General features: G+C 42.1%; 1 protein-coding gene across 8 annotated transcripts in view; it reads left to right on the top strand.

The window, feature by feature from the left end:
* Positions 1–994: 994 nt before the first annotated feature.
* The window catches only part of KDM1A (lysine demethylase 1A), a 38,948-nt gene continuing 16,373 nt past the window's right edge, over positions 995–23,569 (top strand). The window contains exons 1-9 of one of the 8 annotated variants that reach the window (XM_075853196.1): positions 995–1,220; positions 17,082–17,123; positions 17,491–17,656; positions 18,871–19,004; positions 19,095–19,173; positions 19,284–19,376; positions 20,630–20,736; positions 21,852–21,933; positions 22,904–22,998. In XM_075853196.1, the coding sequence (XP_075709311.1) occupies positions 17,115–17,123; positions 17,491–17,656; positions 18,871–19,004; positions 19,095–19,173; positions 19,284–19,376; positions 20,630–20,736; positions 21,852–21,933; positions 22,904–22,998 (765 nt within the window). In that variant the 5' untranslated portion in view covers positions 995–1,220; positions 17,082–17,114. Of the gene's footprint in view, positions 1,221–1,286; positions 1,759–17,081; positions 17,124–17,490; positions 17,657–18,870; positions 19,005–19,094; positions 19,174–19,283; positions 19,377–20,629; positions 20,737–21,851; positions 21,934–22,903; positions 23,005–23,569 lie in introns of those variants that run through there. The other 7 variants (XM_075853191.1, XM_075853194.1, XM_075853193.1 and 4 more) reach the window with 7 other exon arrangements.

Genomic DNA, 23,569 nt, shown 5'->3' with positions numbered 1-23,569 from the left:
AGACAACGGCAGACATATGTAACATCATACAATTGTATGTTTGGGGTATAAGCCCAGCCAAATGTAGAGCCCTGGACTGTGTAAATGGAATATTAACCGCATTAGGGGGCAGGACGAGCATAACCGTCCTGCTGTAATACACAGCTGCAGTTCCGCTAGAAAGGGTTGAGATCAGAGAAACATCTGATGTCTGCCATTTAACCCTTTGAATTCCGGAATCAATAATGATCGCAGCATTCAAAGGGAGAGACTGAGAAGGGGAATCACAGGGTATTCCTGCGACATGATCCAAGGCATATACCCAGTGTGAGCAAACAGGCCAGGGTCCATTGAAGGACCCCAGGGCTGTCTGACCAGATTTCCTGCTAGGGCATACTTAGTACACAGGCAGTTGTTAGAGTGTTCCTATCAGTACACAGGCTAATATACTGGCATATAGATGCCAGTACGTTACCCGAGATTTTAAAAAAAAAGCGAAACGAGTGATAAAAAAAAACCAAAAAAAACACACATGTGCATTTTTTAAAATAAACCTTATTAAACACACGTATTTGGTTTTCTCAAGAAACGTCAAAAAAATAAATATATGCATTTACGTCAAAATAAAAATTGAATATGCAATAAACACTGATGTAAACGTACCAAAAAATGTCAACTATATAAAGTACAACTCATCTCGCCAAAAACAGCTTTATAAATATAAAAGCTATGACTGTCAGTATGCAGAAAGGAAAAATAAAAAAAATTGTTTTGGTCCATAAGGGCAAAATTGGGCCGGACCAAACGCCCTTGCAGCAGACAAAATGCAAAAAGAACGGTGTGAACGTAACTTTATTGGGGGGTAATATTGCAGTGTCTAGCACTTTTAAGGGGGCAATGTTATGGGGGACTACAGCTCGTAATGTTATTGGGATATTCACTGGAGCTGCTGTGCGCCTGTGCACGTGTAAACCTGAACTACCCCCAACAAAATCCTGCCTCCAGCTAATCCCCCTCCCCAGGCCACCAGGGTCCCCCAGTGTCAGCTCCCAGGGACAGGAAAGTACACTAGAACTTTACACCACTACATCCATATAAATCCACAGAACCCCTTTAACCTCCTTTATATGACGTACAAGGAAGTATGGGGATGTTTACTCTGGCCTAAGCCGACTCCAGGCCAGACGTGACGAGTGTCGGACTTCTCCTCAGAATCGCGGGTGCAGCTACTACAGAGGCAGGTGAGGTACCCAGCATAGGACAATGTCGGGGTGGACGCCCAGTGGTGGGCGGAGCATAAGTAGGGTGCGCGTTCTCGTCGTACAGCGCGGTGGTGTGCGTGGGTCCTGGTGTCTCTCTTGCGCACACACACAAGGCTTCGACCGCCGGTGTATCAGGTCTAGTGTCCACTACTCCACCCATCATCCCTGCACAGGCCCCACCTCTACTTGAGCTCCTCCCCCTACGATCGAAAGCCGCCATCTCGACTCGATGCTTACTGCTAAGAAGTCCGAGTCCGGCGGGGGTGGTGAGAACGGAGCAGAGTCTCAACCCCCTGCATCCTCTTCATCATCCTCGTCATCCTCATCATCTTCTTGTAGCATAATGGCATCGCCAGATACCGGGGTCCCCCTCGAAAGGACCCCGAGGAAGAAGGAGAGGGCCTCTCCAGGGGCAGAACACGGAGGCTCCTCTGTACCAGGGATTATGGCTGGAGCGGATGGGGGGCTTCCTGAAACGCCTGAAGGTCGGAGAACAAGTCGTAGGAAGAGGGCAAAGGTGAGAGTAAGTCGGAGGCCCTCGTACGATCTTAATCGCAGTGCGCCATATGCGGTACCGCACAGTGCCGAGTACCATTGTTCTGTCAGCGCATGCAGCGGGTCAGACACAGCTCCGCCTATTGTCATATATGTAGCAATTGTTCCAGTCATCTCATTGGTGGTGAAATAAAGAAGCCTAATAAATACAAAGATCGGTTACCACTACACGTACAAGCGATGGTAATGTGATCGTGGGGGCAGACAGCTTTCTTCACTTCCTGTGAGTCGTCCCATAAAAACTGCAGCCAGCCGCTTTACAGGCTTAGGTGGCTGATAACAGGGAGCAATAGCGCGCACGGAAATGGTAGGAACCTAATTGTGTGAAACGTCCCACAATCTGTCACTGGGACGTCGTTCTGATTACACACAAGGATTTCTTGCTATCATAGAGCAGTTTTCCCATTGTGGGGTTATGTGGATAGCAGTTTATATGCTTCCGATCTAATAATTTTTACATTCACCCTCATTGATATGATCTGATGGGAGTGGAAACCGGGAGGACACCGAGCTTTTATATGTGGTGGTATATATAGTGCATAGGAAATAATGGGGAGCTATGAATACCCATTCACAGTGCGCTGGGTTTCCCAGCTGGCGTTTTTAGGGAACCTTTTCTTTAGAAAATAGTATTAGGGACATTTCTATTATTTCCTGTTAATAAAAGAGCCGCGACTACAAGACAGAGCCATAGTGGGTGAGGTAGTTGGTTGGTTCTGAATGCCCTGTGTGAACCCAGGCTTATTCACCCTTTCTTCAGTGTTTCTAGAATGTATGAAGTGCCTTGTATTTTAAACTTGACCTTACGCTAAAGTGCGTTCTCGTTCTACTACCTGCTGATTTGCCATGTGATAGGTGCCAATGTCTTTACAGCATCTGCCCATCACCATTGAAAGTTGTCCGGTGCCCTTTATGCCCAGGCGAGTGAACATGGTGTTCTTGCACTTCCTGCCTTTGTGCAAATGAGCTGGAGAGTGTATTGTGAGCCATCTGCTGCAGCTGTTGCAGCACACAATGAGTGTAGTAGGGACGACTGCCCTCACAGAGCCCGTCTGCCATCCCTTACAATAGATTGTGACGTCGTGCATATAGATTTTATGTCTTCATTTCAACTCAGGGAAATGTATACGACAAAATAATGTTTTTTGTTCCTCCTGGTATGTGATGAATACAATGTGGTTGGTCAATGGGTAAGGTAGCCATACAGATCACATATGACCGCCTTAGTTCCCCATATGCTCCTGTTATTTTAATAGAGCAGGGAGATCAGCAGCTGCCAGACATCTCTGGCACTGCTTATCTCCTAAAAGAAGCTGACAGAAGACCATACACTGCTGATAGTTGTTGGCCATAAACATTCTGACTCAAACATATACACTCAGCAGATCGATTTCTTTTGGGAGAGGGGAGTAAGATGCTGCTAGACAACTATCAGCCTTATCTTCCTAGGAACAAAGGATCAGTCTTGTTTGAATCAGACTTGCCAGATCTTTCCTCCTGACGACTGATGTTCATGAGCTGTCAGCTTTCCCCATATACAGTAGGAATCCACAAGACCTTTGAAAGTGTCCTGTGGTATGTGGTATGAAGACGTTAGCAGCAGATCCTTTAAAGAGGCTCTGTCACCACATTATAAGTGCCCTATCCTACATAATCTGATCGGCGCTATAATGTAGATAACACTATTTTTTATTTTGAAAAATGATAATTTTTGAGGAAGTTATGACCTATTTTAGATTTATACTAATTACTTTCTTAATGCCCAACTGGGCGTTTTTTAACTTTTGACCAAGTGGGCGTTGTAAAGAGAAGTGTATGACGCTGACCAATCAGTGACTAATCAGCGTCATACACTTCTCTCCATTCATACTCCGCACAGCGTGATCTAGCGAGATCACGATGTGCTGTCACATGCACCTACATTAACTTTACTGAAGTGTCTTGAGAGTGCATAGACATCACCTCCAGCCAGGACGCGATGTCCATTCACAATCCCTACACTTCGGTAAAGTTTGTGTAGGACTTAATCGCTGCACAGCGTGATCTCGCGAGATCACGCTATGAATGACAGCAGTAGCGAGATCACGCTGTGCTGTGATTAAGTCCCACACAAACTTTACCGAAGTCTCGGGAGTGTGAATAGACATCGCATCATGGCTGGAGGCAATGTCTATTCACTGTCAAGACACTTCAGTAAAGTTAATGTAGGTGTATGTGACAGCACATCGTGATCTCACGAGATCACACAGTGCTTTGTATGAATGGAGAGAAGTATATGACGCTGATTAGTCACTGATTGGTCAGCGTCATACACTCTTTACAACGCCCACTTGGTCAAAAGTAAAAACACGCCCAGTTGGGCATTAAGAAAGTAATTAGTATAAATCTAAAATTGCTCATAACTTGCTCAAAAATTATCATTTTTCAAAATAAAAACCACTGCTGTTATCTACATTACAGCGCCGATCAGATTATATAGGAGATAGAGCATTTATAATCTGGTGACAGAGCCTCTTTAAGTCCTGTAAATTATGATGTGTGGCCTCCATGGACTTGATCTGGGGAATTTGGAGGCCAAATCAACACCTTGAACTCTGTCATGTTCCTCAACCTATTCCTTAATTTTTGCAGTGTGGTAGGGTGCATTATCCTGCTGAAAGAGGCCACTGCCATTAGGGAATATTTTTGCCATGAAGGGGTGTACTTGGTCTGTAATAATGTTTAGTTAGGTGGTAGGTGTCAAAGTAATGTCCACATGAATGCCAGGACCCAAGGTTTCATATTAGAACATTGCCCAGATCATCACACTGCTTCTGGCGACTTGCCTTCTTCCCATAGTGCATTCTGGTGCCATCCCTTTCCCAGGTAAGGGACGCACGTGCACCCGGCTGTTCACATGATGTAAAAGATAATGTGATTTATCAGGCCAGGCACCTTCTTCCATTGCTCCATGGTCCAGTTCTCATGCTCATGTGCCCACTTTAGGCACTTAAAGGCTATGTATCCTTTGAAAGGCATTTTATTTTTTTAAAAAGGTCAATTCGTGTGTTTGGTTCAACTTCATAAATAGTTTTTTATTAAAAATAATTTTTACTTTTTGAGATACAGCTGCTCTGTGTTCTCTCTATAGAGCAGCTGTATCGTTCTCTATGACCTGACTCCGTCAGTCCCGTGGACCTGACAGGTTTATTGTCAGCGGGTCCACCTGTAATCTATCACATCCAAGTTATGACCTTAGATGTGATAGATTACAGGTGGATCCACGCAAGACCCGCTGACACTGAACCCACCTGACCGGAACAGGATTTAGCGAACGATACAGCTGCAGGGTATAGAGAATATAGAGCAGCTGTATCTCCAAAAGTAAAAATAATTTTTAATAACTATTTATAAAGTTGCACCAATCACACTGACCTTTTTATTAGAAAATAAAAAATTGCCTTTCAAAGTTTTACATAACCTTTAACCCCTTCCCTCCTCTTTTTTTGGGGGGGGATTTTCACTTTTTTGTTTTTTCCTACTTATAGTTACATAGTTAGTACGGCTGAAAAAAGACACATGTTCAACCAAGGGATGGGAAAAGGCAAGGGAAAAATTTCTACACATAGGAGCGAATACTTTTTTTGTTCTGTGAAATGATTTAAGCCTTTTTTTAAAGCCATCTACTGTCCCTGCTGTGACGGCTCCTGCGGTAGGCTATTCCATAGATTCACAGTAAAGAAGGCTTGTCGCCTCTGCAGGTTGAACCTTTTTTTCTCCAGATGGAGGGAGCGCCCCCTTGTTTTTTGAGGGGGTTTTACATGGAACAGGATTTCACCATATTTTTTGTATGTGCCATTAATATATTTATATAAGTTAATGTTGTCCCCCCTTAGTCGTCTTTTTTCAAGGCTAAATAGGTTTAGTTCTTTTAATCTTTCCTCATAACTTAGATTCTCCATGCCCCTTATTAGCTTCGTTGCTCTTCTTTGTATTTTTTCCATCTCCAGGGCATCTTTTCTATGAACTGGAGGCCAGAACTGAACTGCATATTCTAGATGAGGCCTCACTAATGCTTTGTAAAGTGGCATTATTACATCCCTGTCCCGCGAGTCCATGCCTCTTTTAATACACGACAATATCCTGCTGGCCTTTGAAGCAGCTGATTGACATTGCATGCTGTTATTTAGTTTATGATCTACAAGTACACCCAGATCCTTCTCAACAAGTGACAAGTCCCAGTATAGCTCCCCCTAGGACATATGATGCATGCAGGTTGTTGGTACCCAGGTGCATAACTTTACATTTATCCACATTAAACCTCATTTGCCAACTGGACGCCCAAACACTTAGTTTGTTTAAATCCGCTTGCAATTCATGAGCATCTTCCATAGTCTGAACTATATTACATAGCTTGGTGTCATCTGCAAAAATAGAAATAGTGCTATTAATCCGATCCTCTATATCATTAATAACTAAGTTGAATAATAGTGGTCCCAGTACTGAACCCTGGGGTACACCACTTATTACCGGGGACCATTCAGAGTAGGAATCATTGACCAAAACTCTCTGGATACGGTCCTTGAGCCAATTCTCAATCCAATTACAAACTATACTTTCTAAACCTATAGTCCTTAATTTACCCATTAGACGTCTATGAGGGACCGTGTCAAATGCCTTTGCAAAGTCCAAAAACACTATATCCACAGCGGCCCCTCTGTCTAGACTTCTGCTCACCTCTTCATAAAAACAAATCAGGTTGGTTTGACAACTTTTGTCCTTAGTAAAACCGTGCTGGCTGTCACTTATAATACTATTTTTTTTGTCACATAATCCTGTATATAGTCCCTCAATAGCCCCTCAAACATTTTCCCCACGATGGATGTTAAAGGGAATGTGTCGCTAGAAATTTTTTAGAAAACACACACACGCTCTAGTGAGCTCACAGAATCCCCCCTCCCTTATCCTGGCTAGTGCCAGGAGAAAGTAGGGGATTGAATGTTCAAGCCTCCTACACTGTGTGCCGCCATTTTTTGAGCGAATACACAGTGTAGTAGGCTTAGATACAGTGGTTATAACACAAAACATACATAAACATGACTTACCTGCTCCTACCGCCGCCTCTCCCTCCGGTCCGTCTGCTCCCTCCGCTTGCTTCTGAACACATTCCCGGAAGCCGCAACCGGAAGTAGTCATCTTACTGTCCGGCCACGGCTTCCGGTCCACAAGAAAATGGCGCCGGATGTCGCTCGGCCAAAGACCTTCCATTTGGACTGTGTGGGAGCAGGACATGCGCCGTTCCCACACAGACGGCGTACAGCATAGTGAATGGAACGGCTCCCGTTCGCATTCTCTATGGGGCTGTATGTGCCGTATTCCATGTCTATATGTGTCGTTAATCGACACATTCAGAGATGAAAAAAAAAATGGCAGCCCCCATAGACAAGAAAAAGTTTGAAGAAAAAAAAAGTAAAACACAAACACACAAATAAATAAACTTTTTTTTAATAAAACACTAAAAGCAAAATTATATATAAAAAATTTTTTTTTCCGCGACACCCTTCCTTTAAGCTTACTGGTCTATAATTACCCTGGGAAGACCTAGAGTCCTTTTTGAAAATAGGCACCACATTTGCCCTGCGCCAGTCCCTTGGCACTATTCCAGTCACTAGAGAATCTCTAAATATTATGAAAAGGGGGACAGAAATAACTGAACTAAGCTCTTTAAGGCTATGTTCACACGGGGTCTTTTGCCGAGTTTTTTGACGCGGAAACCGCGTCGCAAAACTCGGCAGAAACGGCCCGAGAACGCCTCCCATTGATTTCAATGGGAGGCGTCGGCGTCTTTTTCCCGCGAGCAGTAAAACTGCCTCGCGGGAAAAAGAAGCGACATGCCCTATCTTCGGGCGCTTCCGCCTCCGACCTCCCATTGACTTCAATGGGAGGCAGGAGAAAGCGTGTTTTCTGCCCGCGGCGCTCAATGGCCGCGAGCGAAAAACGGCGCGATCATTGCTATTCACACGGAGTATTTTGGGGGAGGAATATCTGCCTCAAAATTCCGTTTGGAGCTTTGAGGCAGATATTCCTCCCCCAAAATACTCCGTGTGAACATAGCCTAAGAATTCTAGGGTTTAACCCATCTGGTCCCGGGGCCTTGTGTACATTTATTTTATTTAATTTAGCTTGGACCATATCTACATTCATCCAATTCAGTATTCAACTGATATATTAACAGCACTGGCACCGGCTACAGCAGCTGCTCTTTCTTCAGTTGTATATACAGAGCTAAAGAACCCATTTAGTAACTCTGCCTTCTCTTGATCCCCTGTGATCAACTCCCCATTACCATTATCTAGGGGTCCTACATGTTCAGACCTTGGCTTTTTAGCATTTATATACTTGAAGAATTTTTTTAGGATTTGTTTTACTATCCTTGGCCACCTGACTTTCATTTTGTATTTTTGCTAATTTTATTACATTTTTACAGATTTTATTAAGCTCTTTATATGTTACAAAGGCTACAGCAGTACCCTCAGATTTGTATTTTTTTAAATGCCCTTTTTTTGTCATGTATTGCCCCTTTCACAGACGGTGTAAGCCATGTGGGGTTTAATTTGAGTCGTTTATACTTGTTACCTATAGGAATACATTTTGCACTATAATAACTCAAAGTTGATTTGAAAATCTCCCATTTATCATTTGTTCCATTATTTGACATTAGTTCTTCCCAGTCCATATCCTGAATTGCAGCCCTCATCCTGGGGAAATTGGCTTTCTTAAAATTAAATGTTTTTGCCCTCCCAGCCTGCGTTTGTTTTTTACAGTATAGGTAAAATGTAACTATATTGTAATCACTATTACCGAGGTTTTCACGAACATTGACATTCCCAACAAGATCTGCATTATTAGAAATGACCAGATCCAACAGAGCTTCACCTCTAGTCGGGTCTTCCACAAACTGGCCCATAAAATTTTCCTGCAACAGGTTGAGGAAATGTCTCCCCTTTGCAGTTGAAGCCGAACCATGACACCAATTAATATCCCGGTAATTAAAATCTCCAATTATCACTACTGTACCCGCCTGTGCAGCCCGCTCCATCTGTTTATATAGCTGAACTTCCATCTCCTCAGTTATATTGGGGGGTCTATAGATTACACCAAAAGTAATTTTTTCAGTGTTTACCTCCCTTTCTAGTTCCACCCACAAGGTTTCAACCTCCTCACAATCTTCACCCTCTAATGTCTCATTCACACTCACCTTCATATCGCTTCTCACATACAGACATACACCACCGCCTTTCCTATTCACCCTGTCTTTCCGAAACAGTGTAAAACCCTGTAGATTTACAGCCCTGTCATGTGAAGAGTCCAGCCATGTTTCAGCAACACCCAGTATATCTTTATTTTCTTCCAGTATCAAGGCCTCCAGCTCCCCCATTTTGCTTGCTAGACTTCTGCCATTTGTGAACATACACTTTAACTTGCCTTTCAGTTTTTCACTTTTATTATCAGAAATGTGATTTGACATTATTTGGGCATTTTTTTTTACACTATTAGGCCTCATGCACACGACCGTAAAAACACCCGTTATTGCGGGTCGTTATTACGACCCGCAATAACGGGCTCATAGGCTTCTGTTAGCCACGGGTACCTTCCCGTTTGCTCACGGGAAGGTACCCGTGCCGTTAAAAAAGATAGAACATGCCCTATTTCATGCCGTAATAACGGCACGGGCATCCCATAGAAGTCTATGGGGCTCCCGTAATCATGGGTGGCTGCGTGTGTTCACCCGTGATTACGGGAGCGTTGCGAGGTGAGGCGAGGTCAGGGAACTACCCGGTCTGCAGGCCACAGCCCAGTGGCGTAACTACCGCCGGGACTACAATGAAAACTATGGCAGAGCGGGGAGGTATCTCCCCGCTCTGCCATAAACAAGACATGTATCCCCTATCCTGTAAAAAATAAAAATAAAAGACGTTCATACTTACCGACAACTTCCTGCTTCCTCCAGCCCGGTCTCCCGCCCGTTGCCTTGGTGACGCGTCCCTCTCGACATCCGGGCCGACGTCCTGGATGACGTTTCAGGCCATGTGACCGCTGCAGCCAATCACAGGTCAATCACAGGCTGCAGCGGTCACATGGACTGCCGCGTCATCCAGGGATGTCGGGCTGGATGTGAAGAGAGGGACGCGTCACCAAGACAACGGCCGGGTAAGTATGAATTTCTTTAACTTTTATTACAGAAAAGGCTGTCCCTTCTCTCTATCCTGCACTGATAGAGAGAAGGGGCTGCCGATTAGTGCAGTGCTATTTTGCTGCCAAAAACGTGCTCGTAAATACGGGTGGAATACGTGTGACACCGGACCCATATTTACGAGCACGGGTTCGTAAATACTGGTGCAAAACGGGTGGAATACGTGTGACACCGGACCCGTATTTACGCCAGTATTTACGGGTGGGAAAAAATACGGTCGTGTGCATGAGGCCTTATAATGTAACGAAAGGATCTTCTTATCTTGTTGTCTAGTCCTCTCCCCTCAGTCTGTTTCTCCCCCCACCAATATAGTCTGACCCCTCTCTAACCTAACTACCCCTTTATTTTCTACATTGACCTCCCTCCTCAGCCCTAGTTTAAATACTCCGCCACCCCAGCTAGAATTCTCTCCCCCAGCACAGCGGACCCCCTTCCATTTAGGTGCAAATCATCTGCAGAATACAGTTTGTACCCCAATGAAAAGTCAGCCCAGTGATATAGGAACCCAAATCCTTCTCCACCAAGACTTGACTTCCAAAAGCTATAATTTTTTTTCTTTCCGTCTATATAGCCATATGAGGACCTTTTTTTTTTTTTTTTTTTTTTTTTTTTGCGGGACAAGTTGTAGTTTTTTATGGCACCACTTACTGTACCGCATAATGCACTAGGAAGCTGAAAAAAACAGATTACGCCATTTTTTGGGTTTTGTTTTTTACGGCATTTATCAGGCGGTAAAAACAACATATTCACCTTATTCTACAGGTTGATACGATTACGGCGATACTGAATTCTTATGTTTTGTTTTATGTTTTACCACTTTTAAAAAAAATCAAACTATTTGCTAAATTAAAAAATCTTTTGTCTCGCCATGTTCTGAGAGCCATAACTTTTTTTTTTTTTTCATAAATTTAGCGATGCGTGGGCTTAAGTTTTCACTGATACCATTTTGGAGTATATGCGACTTTTTGATCACTTTTTATTTCATTTTTTTGGAGCGCTAAGGTGACCAAAAAACAGCAATTCGCGTGTTTTATATATATATATATATATATATATATATATATAATTTATTTATTTTTTACGGTATTCATCGAGCAGGTTAAACAACATTATATTGTGATAGTTCAGACTTTTACGGACGCGGCGATACCAGTTATGTTAACTTTTATGTTTTTAACATTGATGTAGGGAAAGAATGTGAAAAATGTTTTTTTGAAATTGTAATACTTTATTATTATTATTTTTTTGGAACATAATAAAAACCCCTTTTATTTTACTGTTTGTTTTTTTTTGCTTTTTTTTTTTTTATTAGTCCCCCATAGGGGACGTGAAGCAGCGATCGTTGGATCGCTTGCATGATATACTGCAATACTGCCTGAGGCAGAGCTTCAAAGGAGTACAAGGATGGCAGACCTGCCATAAGAACCGTTGCTACCGGCTGATGGTGCTGCGGGGGGACACGATGGCTTGTTTGGGGGGGGGCGCCCCACTAATTCTAACACTTTAAATGCTGCGGTTGCGATTGACCGTGGCATTTAAGTTGTTGAACGGACAGAATCAAAGTGATCTTTGATTCCGCTCTTTGCAGTCAGGTGTCTGGAGTAAGATCAGACAAGCTAACCTTCGCTCCCCACGTGCATCAATGAGCCTAGGGCGCTCACAACCCAGTCACTGGTTCACTGGCTGTCCATCCTTGGGCCACTTTTGGTGGGTACTAACCACTGCATACTGGGAACATTCCACAATGCCTGCCATTTTGGAAATGCTCTTACTCGTCATCTAGTCATCGCAATTTCGCCCTTGGCATAGTCGCTCAGATCCTTACGCCTCATGCACACAACCGTGTGTGCCGTCCGAGTCCCATCAGTGATCCGAGGAAAGATCGGACATGTTCTGGACTATCGGGTGCCACTTGGATTCCGTCAAAAGCGGCCCGGGTCGCACAACGGTCGTGTTCATGAGGCATTACACTTGGCCATTTTTCCTGCTTCCAACACATTGAATTCAAGAACTGACTGTTCACTTGCTGCCTAATATATCCCACCCTTTGACCGGTGCCGTTGTAACAATATAATCAATGTTCAGCTACAGCTGCCGTCCAATTGAATACATTGAGTGGCATTCACTCTTGTGGACTGCAGCGGTCACCCAAAAGTTAATATCAATCAGTGGCACTATAAAAAGTCTAGGTGTAACCCTAGCCTAAATGCTATGGCTGATCAATTATAATTTTTTTTATTTTTTTTTAAATATGGCAATATTAAAGGGGTTCTTAAGTTTCTAGGGGACCACATCTTTGATGTTGACAGTAGTTTACACGCCACGTGTCAGTTCAGGCAGCAGCTGTATGTATGTGCTGTATATGTAGACTGACCGGTATTGGCCAAATAACAGATCCATAGGCATCATTATGAAGAATATTCCCTTGCTGTTATAACAGCCTTTCCGTTATTTGAAAGGGCTCTTGTGGCATCTATTAAAGGCCTATGTAAACTTTTGAAAGGGATTTATTTATTTATTTTAAATAAAAAAAATCTCCGTGTATTTTGTGCAACTTTTATAATTTTATTTTTTATTTTATTTTTACTTTTAGAGATACAGCTAGTTACTACAATTTCTCATCCCCATGCATTAGTCATGTCGGCAGCACATCTCCCTGTTTACACAGGGAGATGTGGCGCCGACAACGATAATATTTTCTGCAGCAGAAACTATACGATTAGATGATGATCGAGCGTTTGCTTTTTCATAGGCTGATTGTTGCCCTGTCTACACAGGGCAATGGTCGGAAACACGCGTTTGCCCAATAATTGGTCTGTGTAGGAGGGCCCTTCGACTAGTTCTTCACTGGTGAATGATCTCTCAGTTATTGGTTAGACACTTCTTAAGCTACATTCACACTGGTGTATCAGATTCATGCGCGTGAAAAACGCGAGTGAATCTTGTCCGTGTGTGTTGCGTTATGCATCAGTGTGCTTTGCGAGTGGCATGCGTTTTTCAAGCACTCGCAAAGCACATATTTAGTTTTTTTTTCAATGGAATTTTCCGCACACAACACGGATGACTTCAATGGGCACGTAGGTGCGTGAAAAACGCACCAATATAGGACATGCAGTGAGTTTCGCGCAACGAACACACGCTGCGTATAAAAATTACTTCATGTGTGAACGGCCCCATTAAAATCAATGGTTCAGTGTGCTGTGCATGATTTTCACGTACCACATACGGACGAGTTTTACGCTCGTCTGAATGAGTCCTTAAGAGGCAGTATGGATAGGAGAGATCGTTTGCTTATTAATCCTATTACAGGCCATTCTCTGGACACCGCAGTCCCTGGATTAGCAGCATATCTCCTTTTGTTAGGGTATGTGCACACGATAACGACAATTACGGCTGAAATTATGGAGCTGCTTTCAGGAGAAAACAGCTCCTGCGTTTCAGAGGTAATTGCTCGTACTCGCGTTTTGCGAGTCGTCAATTACGGCCGTAATTTGGAGCTGTTCTTCATTGAAGTCAATGAAAAACGGCTCAAATTACGTCCCAAGAAGTGTCCTGCACTTCTTTGATGACGCTGTTATTTTACGCGCCGTCTTTTGACAGCGACGCGTAATATTACAGGTTGTCGGCACAGTACGTCGGCAAACCCATTGAAATGAATGGGCAGATGTTTGCCGACGTATTTGAGCCGTGTTTTCAGGCGTAATTCGAGGCGTAAAACGCCTCGTTTACGCCTGTAAATAGGTCGTGTGAACCCAGCCTTATACTGGATTTAGGATACAAAAGTTAAAGAGGCTCTGTCACCACATTATAAGTGCCCTGTCTCCTACATAAGGAGATCGGCGCTATAATGTAGGTGACCGTAATGCTTTTTATTTTAAAAAAATATCTATTTTTACCACTTTATTAGCAATTTTAAATTTATACTAATGAGTTGCTTAATGCCCAAGTGGGCGTATTTTCACTTTAGACCAAGTGGGCGTTGTACAGGGGAGTGTGACGCTGACCAATCCGCATCATGCACTCCTCTCCATTCATTTACTCAGCGCATAGGGATCCTGCTAGATCCTTATGTGCTGTCTTATACTAACACATTAACAATACTGAAGTGTTTAGACAGTGAATAGACATTCCATGGAATGTCTATTCACAATCTCTGCACTTCATTACTCTGTCTGTGGTAAGTTATAGCAGAGGACGCGGTAAATGACAGGTTACAACGAGATCACGCTTCCTCGGCTGTAACTACCATAGAAACAGTAACGAAGTGCAGAGATTGTGAATAGACATCCCGTGGAATGTCTATTCACTGTCTAAACACTTCAGTATTGTTAATGTGTTAGTATAAGACAGCACATAAGGATCTAACAGGATCCCTATGCGCTGTGTAAATTAATGGAGAGGAGTGCATGATGCTGATTGGTCAGCGTCATACACTCCTCTGTACAACGCCCACTTGGTCTAAAGTGAAAACACGCCCACTTGGGCATTAAGCAACTCATTAGCATAAATCTAAAAACGCTAATAAAGTGGTAAAAATAGATCGTTTTTCTAAATAAAAAGCACTGCTGTCACGTACATTATAGCGCCCATTTCCTTATGTAGGAGATAGGGCACTTATAATGTGGTGACAGCCTCTTTAAACTGATTCATTTTTTAAATTTTGGCAAGGAATAGAACCGCTAGTGAAGCTCAGGTGTCACTATGTTCTGGCTGGTGAGGCCCCAGTAGAAAAAGCTTTGGTTACCCTGCTTTATGGGTATGTTCACACGGCTTAGCAAAATACGTCTGGAAATACGGAGCTGTTTTCAAGCAAAAACAGCTCCTGATTTTCAGACGTTTTTGTAGCAATTCGTGCTTTTTGCGGTGTATTTTACGCACGTTTTTGAAGCTGTTTTCTCGTAAGGCACGAGGTGTGATGAATTTAACCTTTATGTGCCTCATATTAATAGTAATTAACCCCATCATGTACCTCAAACATTAACCCAATGTTGGCAAATGTGACGGAGAAACATGATGAGGTTAATTACTATTAATGTGAGGCACATTCAAAATTCATCACACCACGCGCCTCATATCAGAAATTGAAGAACTTATTGATTTTTTTTTATTACTGTTGGCAAAGTATCGTTTTGGTATCGAAAATCGCAATACTACACAAAGTATCGTTATCGAAGTCCAAATTCTGGTATTGTGACAACTCTAGTATGTTTCACTGGAACTTAACCTGAGCCATGTAAGACACCCCCTTATCTAGATAGTGTCTGTATAATCTGCACCACTGTACCCAGAAGTTATCCACTCACTTCAGACCTTCTCCCTAGTACACAGTGTAGTATCTTATATAACACCAGTTCTATATGTAGATTTTAAGTAAAAGAAAAATCACTCCTTCGCATTCTTCTCAAAATAAGCTAAATCAAAGCAGGCAACGGGGTGAGATCCACAGCACCCTTATATAATACAATAAAAAACACAAAATCACCGCACAAAACGGTACTTCACTACAGTCCCTGTTTACTTCAGAGGATACAGCTTTCCCCAGCACATAAGTGATAGACCATAAGTCCTGATGCTGCACTTTGTTCTCCTGGGAAAGTACCGTTTTGAGTGGTGATTTTGTGTTTTTTATTGTATATTTTAAGTGGTGGTAGAAATTGGAAATAAAATAATGGTAATGTGGAGGGAACATTCAAATTCCATACAGATGACCACTGTCTCATGTAGTAACAGTACACTATATTATACCTGTTCGCTTTCATGGTTGCTTTAATTCAATGATGCAGATCTTTGCTATGTTAGTATAGACTTTTTTAACGCTGTGGGAAAGAAAAAGAAAAAAGAGAAATTTATCAGAACTAGTGCAAAAAGTATTCACTTATAGCAACCAGAAAGAGCCTAATTCTCTTTATATAGGACCTTTATAATGATAGAAAATGACAGCAGGAACCGGATTATTTGCTGCCACTTTTACCCCATTCTGTTTCTTTGTAGCCCTAACCTACAACTAGAATACTTTTTATTCTATGACAAAGACGTACGTTTTGGGTCTGGCAGCTTGCGTCCTCACCATTTAAGATTGTGCGTCTCCTGTCCCCAACCTGGCCCCTTATTTCCATTGAGAGGTGCTTCTCCAAAAATGTATGGCCATATGGAGCGTGTTGGAAGAAAATATTTTACCAGCCAACACCAATCAGATCTGTGTTTATATAAGGACGTTTCTACTTTTTTATTTTGTTCCATTACAGTAAGATATTGCTGCAAAGCTGAGGTAAACATTGTGTGTAGGCCCAGCCATAGTTACTGCTTTTCTGGTGGCAATATTGCTGCTCTTTTCCTTATGCACTGAAACTAGGTAGTCGATACTAACGCTTGTAACGCTTGGTTACTCCGGTCTGGCGTTAACTAAGAATTGCTATTAGTTTGCAAGTGTTTTGTATATGTAGAAATGCGCAAACCTTGCCTGCTGCTGTCCATGTGAAATTGTGATAGCCCGGCATTTGACTCTCCTCTTTTTTTTTTTTTCATTAAGGCCTCGTTCCCCGACAATATGTCCCGCTTCTGGGTATCCCAACTATGTGTTTTAATTTGGAGGGGGGGGGGGGGATGCAGCACCACCACAGGTGAGACGAAGTATTACACAGTGCTTATTTAAATCAATGAGCTGCCCATGCACTGTATGGATGTGCCAGGCTCTCCCAAGTAAGGGATGTATTATTATTTTTTGTAGCTGCTAAAAAGTTGACCCTCATTTATTATTTAAGAATGGCTAAGAGGGTATTTGAAATGTGGGGGGAAGGGGGGGTTCTGATTAGATTTATTTTGCTTATTTTTTATTTTATTTTTTTAACCAGACAACCCCTTAAAGCCGTTATAGATGCCATTACTTGCATCGTGCACCACTAATTTACTAAGTGGCAGTCCCATCAATGCCAGTGTTTAACAATAGTGTCTGGAAAACCCATGAGCCTCATAACTTCATGCTCCTTTTCCCCATTGAAAGACGTGATCACTAATATACCTATTCTGAGGTGATTTCTGCTTGACTCATGTAGGTTAGAAAAGGAAGCAAGACAAAGGAAGATCGCATGACTGAGGTAAAAAAAAAATATATATAATTATTTATCAGTCAACATTGAAGATCGGTGAGTGGGACAGCTTTAGTGCTGCTAGACTCCCAAAGCCTTGTAGGCAGCATTCAGTTCTCATACCACAGGCACATCCGTTACCAAATATCTCAGCATGGAGGTCTCCATGCTCCGCCAAATACCGCCACCTGGAATGTTTATGGGGGTAGTTAAGAGTTTAGGAAGAGGGGACCCCACTGATCTTCATCATAGTGAACTGGAGAAGCCAGAGTAAGGGACTGTCTGTTTTGATATTATTAGTGATCACAAGACCCAGCTGTGCCTACGAACTTTGTTTATGCCTTATTGATGATCTTGTTCTTTTTACACTTTATAGGTAGAATATAGGGAGATGGATGAAAGTCTTGCCAACCTTTCTGAAGATGAATATTATTCCGAAGAAGAGAGAAATGCAAAAGCGGAGAGGGAGAAGAAAGTGCCACCACCCCCTCCACAAGCTCCTCCAGAGGAGGAAATTGACAGTGAGCCGGATGAACCCTCAGGTAAATAGTTGTTTTTTTTTTCCAATTTAGTGGTCTTTATGGGCTTAAAGGGGTTGTCCGTGGGTCTTCCCCCATCATCAACAGGCAAATGAATGGGTGACTATGTAATACACGATTGTGGTAAATCTTCAAGAGTGGGTGCTGCTATGTGCAGCTGAAAATAGGGGCCAGAGCAAGGGACCCACTCTATGATGTTGAGAATGCCCTAACAGGGCATATAGACAGCGGTTGTCCCAATGGGACAATACCCTTTTTAATAAAGAAATAATATCCATGAAACTAAAGAGGTACTTGCACTGAAATACTAACTTTTCACAAATGGCATACGTCATTCATAGAAATATATTAAAGGGAATGTGTCGCTAGAATTATTATTTTATTTTATTTTTTCAGTTAAACAGTTAGTATTTAAGTGATTACACATTGTTTTAGTTTTTTACATTTTTTCACAAGTCAGGAAATATTATAAATTAGATTCTAATTTATAACATTTCCATGTGCTGGTCACTAGAGGGAGCAGTTCAAAAAATTGCAGCATTGGCAATGTGGTGAAGCAACCTCATTGCTTTATGCTGCAAATTTTGGGTAGACACACTCGCTCTAGTGTCCTCACACAATCCCACCTCCCTTATTCTGGCTAGTGCCAGGAGAAGGAGGGGGTTGAATCTTCAAACCTACACTGTGTGCCGCCATTTTCTGACCGAATGCACAGTGTAGGAGGATTAGATAGTGGTAATCAGACAGTATTACACGAACATAATACACACATCATATACACAAACATAACTTACCTGCTCCTGCCACCTCCGCTCCTATACCTAGCGTCTTTGCTGCCTTGAACACGTGGACCGGAAGTCGTCATCTTACTGTCCAGCCGTGGCTTCCGGTCCACATGAAAATGGCGCCGGATTTCGCTCTGCTGAAGACCTTCCTTGTGTGGGAGCGGCGCATGCCATAGAGAAGTAAAAGTAAGAAAAAAGTACAACACAAGAACACAAATAAATAAAATTTATTTTAATAACATACTAAAAGCAATGTTCTATTAAAAAAAAATAATCCGTGACACCTTCCCTTTAAAGGAATAATAAAGGGTTAAACCAATAAGTCTTAATTATTTTTGTCCTGGCATATGTCAGAAACCTTTTTATTTTATTTTTATTTTTTTTACATTTTAATGCAATTTACTAAGAATAAGCCTTCCTTTTTTTCTTCAGGTGTAGAGGGTGCAGCTTTCCAGAGCAGACTTCCGCATGACAGGATGACTTCCCAAGAGGCAGCATGCTTCCCTGATATTATTAGTGGCCCACAACCAACTCAGAAGGTCTTCCTCTACATCCGAAACCGCACAGTAAGTAGGACTATACTATATTGTGTCCATTTACAATTGGCTGCGCCAATTTTGCTGTTACTTATGTTGTCGTTACTTTATCTACTGTAGTTGCAGTTGTGGTTAGACAACCCTAAAGTCCAACTGACGTTTGAAGCAACACTTCAGCAGCTAGAAGCACCTTATAATAGTAAGTTCATGGGTATCTAATATAGCATCAAGCTGAAATAGATTATGCACGTTAAAAATTTTAAAAAATGATGCCCGTTTTAATTTTATTTTCAATTTTGTCTTATTTAGGTGATTCTGTGCTGGTTCACAGGATACACTGCTATCTCGAAAGGCATGGATTAATTAACTTTGGTATCTACAAGAGACTGAAGCCTTTACCAAGTAAGGAACCTAAATGTTACCTTTTTTGTTTTGAAATGAAATAGATTTAAGATTCAAACTATTTGCCAACTTTGAATGGCAATAATACAAAAAAAAATTATTAAGTCCAGGATAACACTCCTTTGTGTCCTGTTGGCCTGTACAGTTTTTTTTTTTTTTTTTGTTTTTTTTAATTTAACATTCCATTTTTAAAAAAAAAAAAATTTTAATCCCATAGTGGGATTTTTCATTTTTAATTTAGTTTTTTATCATTAATGTACTGACATATCTATATGCCAGTACACTAGCCTGTGTACTGATTCTACACATGCAGTTGTTAGGGCATACCGCAGTATGGTGAGACAGCCCTGGGGACCCTGCGCTGTCTGTCTATATATGGCATGCCCCTCGATCACATCACATGGATTCCCTGTGACGCAATCAAAGGGGAGGACCCCATGCTCATCTTCCCTCTAAATGCTGCGGTCAGCTTTGATCGCGGCATTCAAGGGGTTAACAACAGAGAGAAGCGGTTTCTGTATTACAGCTGTTGCCCCGCTCCTGATCGCTCGCGCACACTGTCACACAGGACGAGAATGCTCGTCCTAATGTGGCAAGTACCCGCTACTGAGGACAACTATTTGTGTCCTGTGTCAGCAACCAATTTAGGAAATATATGAGCATGGAGGTATAATTCCATTTTATATATATATTTATATTTCTTTCCGGTTTTATTTGTATATGCCGAAATGGTTGAAACAGGATGTCTTTCCTGCTGCATTCCGTTCTGTTGCAATTTACTTCTCTTGTTAGACAAACAGAATCCGTCTGATTCCTGGTCTTCCGCAGGACAAAAAAAAAATCAGATTGCATTATTTCTGTGTCCTGTTGCATCCTGTTTTAGCATTTGACCAAGAAAAGAAATGTTCATATCAACATGCAAAAACATGGTGTGAACGGAGCCTTAAAACTACTATAAAGAGCTTAGTGCATCCCATTGGTGTTTATGCAGTATGGGATAACTTCTGCAATGTGTTATGAGAGTCTATAGATCATCACGTTTGGTAATGTGAAATTGAACTGTGGGCACATCATGGGGGACAAGCTTGCAGATGTAAACATATAGTACGCTCTTGTATTAGCAATGGTGCAGAAAAAAAAGTGGAGAGCAACAAATTTGACTCCATGGGCAATGGGCAAATCTCACTTTTACATAAACTGTCCCTAATTTTAGTCCTTATGTACGTAACTATCTTGCTTCCTAATCCCTTTAGCCAAAAAAACGGGAAAGGTGATAATCATTGGCTCGGGAGTGTCTGGTTTGGCTGCCGCTCGCCAGTTGCAAAGTTTTGGCATGGATGTTACTCTCTTAGAAGCCAGGGTAAGTGATGTAAACCCATAATAGTTTTCAAAACCATAAGCTCTTTTTCTGTTGACGGAGCTACGTGAGAGCCTGTTTTTATTGGTACAATTTTATGGATACATATGATTTTTGATCACTTTTTATTCCATTTTGTGGGAGGTGTCCAAAAAAACACGGATTCTGTTTTTGTTTTATATATAGATATATGGGTGATATATTCATAAAAATTGTATTAAACTTCTTACATTTTGTTCTCTCCTTCTGGGGACTTGAAGATGCGATTATTTAGATATTGCACTACAATACTTCTGTATTCTAAACCTATAGAGAAAAGATGCCATGAAAACAAGAAATATATAAACAATAGAAATAATCTTTATTAGGTTACACAGTAAAAACAAGATACGTAGGATAAAAAAATCCACAACCGACAGATTAAAAAGGACAGTGCGCTGTGTAGCTCCAAAACGTGTCTAAATGACAGAATTTATCACAAAATGACCTCCAAAAGCGTATCTATACAGACCAAAATGTAATAAATAGACATATAAGTACAAACAAATGTTAGACCCGCACAAAAAATATGCAGTGATGAGAGTGAATAGCTAATAGCTCATGCCAGGTCAATACAAACATGGAGAAAAATAGTAGCAAAGATGATGATAGTGCCTATCAAAAGATATCACATACCCATGATAGATATAGGAGACCAAACGCAGCGGACATCTGCCCCAAAGCGCGTTTCGGCGCTAATGCCTTAGTGTGTATTGCAGTGTATCCTTTTTATTATGCCCCTGCTGCAACGACAACCCATTCGCACCTTTCGATCACCAGTTCACACCTCCGATCCCAGCCATTAAATAGGGTGTCAGCTGTATTATACATCTGACACCCGCTGCGTATTGTGCGGACTCCGCTCCTGTGCCCTCTGCATAATTTCCTCCCTCTTGACTATGGTGTACATGTACATCAAACGTAGGGAAGGGGTTAATACACATTGGGGTTTTTCTAACTGGCATCTTGTTTAGCTGCACATACCTTTCAAATTCTTATGCACTGGACATCACCCTGAAGCACACGAGCAATGTTCATAATGGAGTAACATTGATGATTTATTTTATTTTTTTATACAGGACCGTGTTGGAGGAAGGGTTGCTACCTTCCGTAAAGGCAATTATGTTGCTGATTTGGGTGCAATGGTAGTCACCGGACTTGGTAAGTAAATTTATTCTTTGGACAATATAATATAACAAGGTCAGTTTATTTGACTGTTTTTTTTAGAAGTACCATGTGTCTGTAGATCATTCAGTAAGACCAGTTAAATAATTTGTCGTGCTGGAGCTTTGTAATACTGTGGACTTTAACTTTGCCACCATGCAGATTTATCGGCTCCTTGTTCTGACACCACAACAACAGAACAATGGACTTAGTAATATACGGTAGTAATACCACATTAAAGGGGTTTTCCCATCAGGGACATACATGGCATATCCACAGGATATGTCAAATAGATGCAGGTCCATCCTCTGGGGCCCGCACCCATCTCCAGAACAGGCCCCCTAAACCCTGTTCTATCTTTTTCTGCTACTGCCTCCCGGCCACTTCCTGACTATAGGGTCGGAGTACGAAAACCACGTAGCTCGCTGTAGCGAATCGCATTTACGGAAGGAGCGTTGCATGCGAGCTACACTGTTTCCGTAACTACCATTTAGTTCTATCGCACTTACGGAAACCGTGTAGCACAGCGAGCTACGCTGTTTTCATACTCCCGACCATATAGTCAGGAAGTGGCCGGGAGGCAGCTGCAGCAGAAAAACATAGAACAGGGTTTAGGGGGCCCCGTTCTGGAGATGGGTGCGGGACCCAGATGTTCGACCCGCATCTGTCTGACGTATTCTGTGGATATGCCATATTGTCCCTGATGGGAAAAACTCCTTTTTTTGTCATAATAGATCATTGCATACTACATAGGCTGGTATAGGAAAAGTAAAAACTTTTGGTACCTGCACGTGTATTTCACATCTGTGGCTTCTAATGCAGACACTTTTATGCTGTTTTACAAGAAAAATACATACATTTGTAGGGTTTGTAATGATGGAACCCTTATAGGTCATTGAATTTTCAGCTGATGTAGTTCATGGAGTGGAAAATGAAAGCCTCTACTTATTTTTTGCTTTTCCTATAGGTGGCAATCCAATGGCTGTGATCAGCAAACAAGTAAACATGGAATTGGCAAAAATAAAGCAAAAATGCCCACTGTATGAAGCGAATGGACAAGCGGTACATGTATATATTGAATCAAATACTTTTTTCTTATTATACAATTTTCATTATAATGTTCTGTTTTTGATGATGTTTACAAGTGGGCTGATATTATGTACAGCTATTAGGCCTCATGCACACGGCCGTAGCTGTGTGCACGGTCCTTGATTACGGCACCGACGGGCCGCGGAGTGTCATCCGCAGACTGTCTGCAAACCATGGACCTGCACACACAGATTTCAATGAGCCCGGACCGCAAATGCCTCCGTATAATGACACGTCCTATTTTTTTGCGCTCCGGGCAATACACAGACCGTGGAAACCAAGGTCTTGTGCATTGGCCCATAGGTTAACATGGGTTTTATACTATCCGCAATTGCTGCTCCGCATTTGTGGATAGCAAACGGCCGCAAATACACGGTTGTGTGCATGAGGCCTTAGGTCCTGTTCACACAGAGTTTTTTGCAGGTGGAAAAAATCTGCCTCAAAATTCCTTGAGGAATTTTGAGGCAGGTATTGACCTGCCGGCAGAACATTTGCCGCGATTTTTCGCCCGCGGCCATTGAGCGCCATGTGCAAAAACCGCCTT

The sequence above is a fragment of the Rhinoderma darwinii genome, chromosome 2 (assembly GCF_050947455.1).
Source record: "Rhinoderma darwinii isolate aRhiDar2 chromosome 2, aRhiDar2.hap1, whole genome shotgun sequence".
NCBI classification, from domain to species: Eukaryota; Metazoa; Chordata; class Amphibia; order Anura; family Rhinodermatidae; genus Rhinoderma; species Rhinoderma darwinii.
Note: the sequence above shows the minus strand (reverse complement) of the source record. Positions and strands in the feature narration are given on the sequence as shown.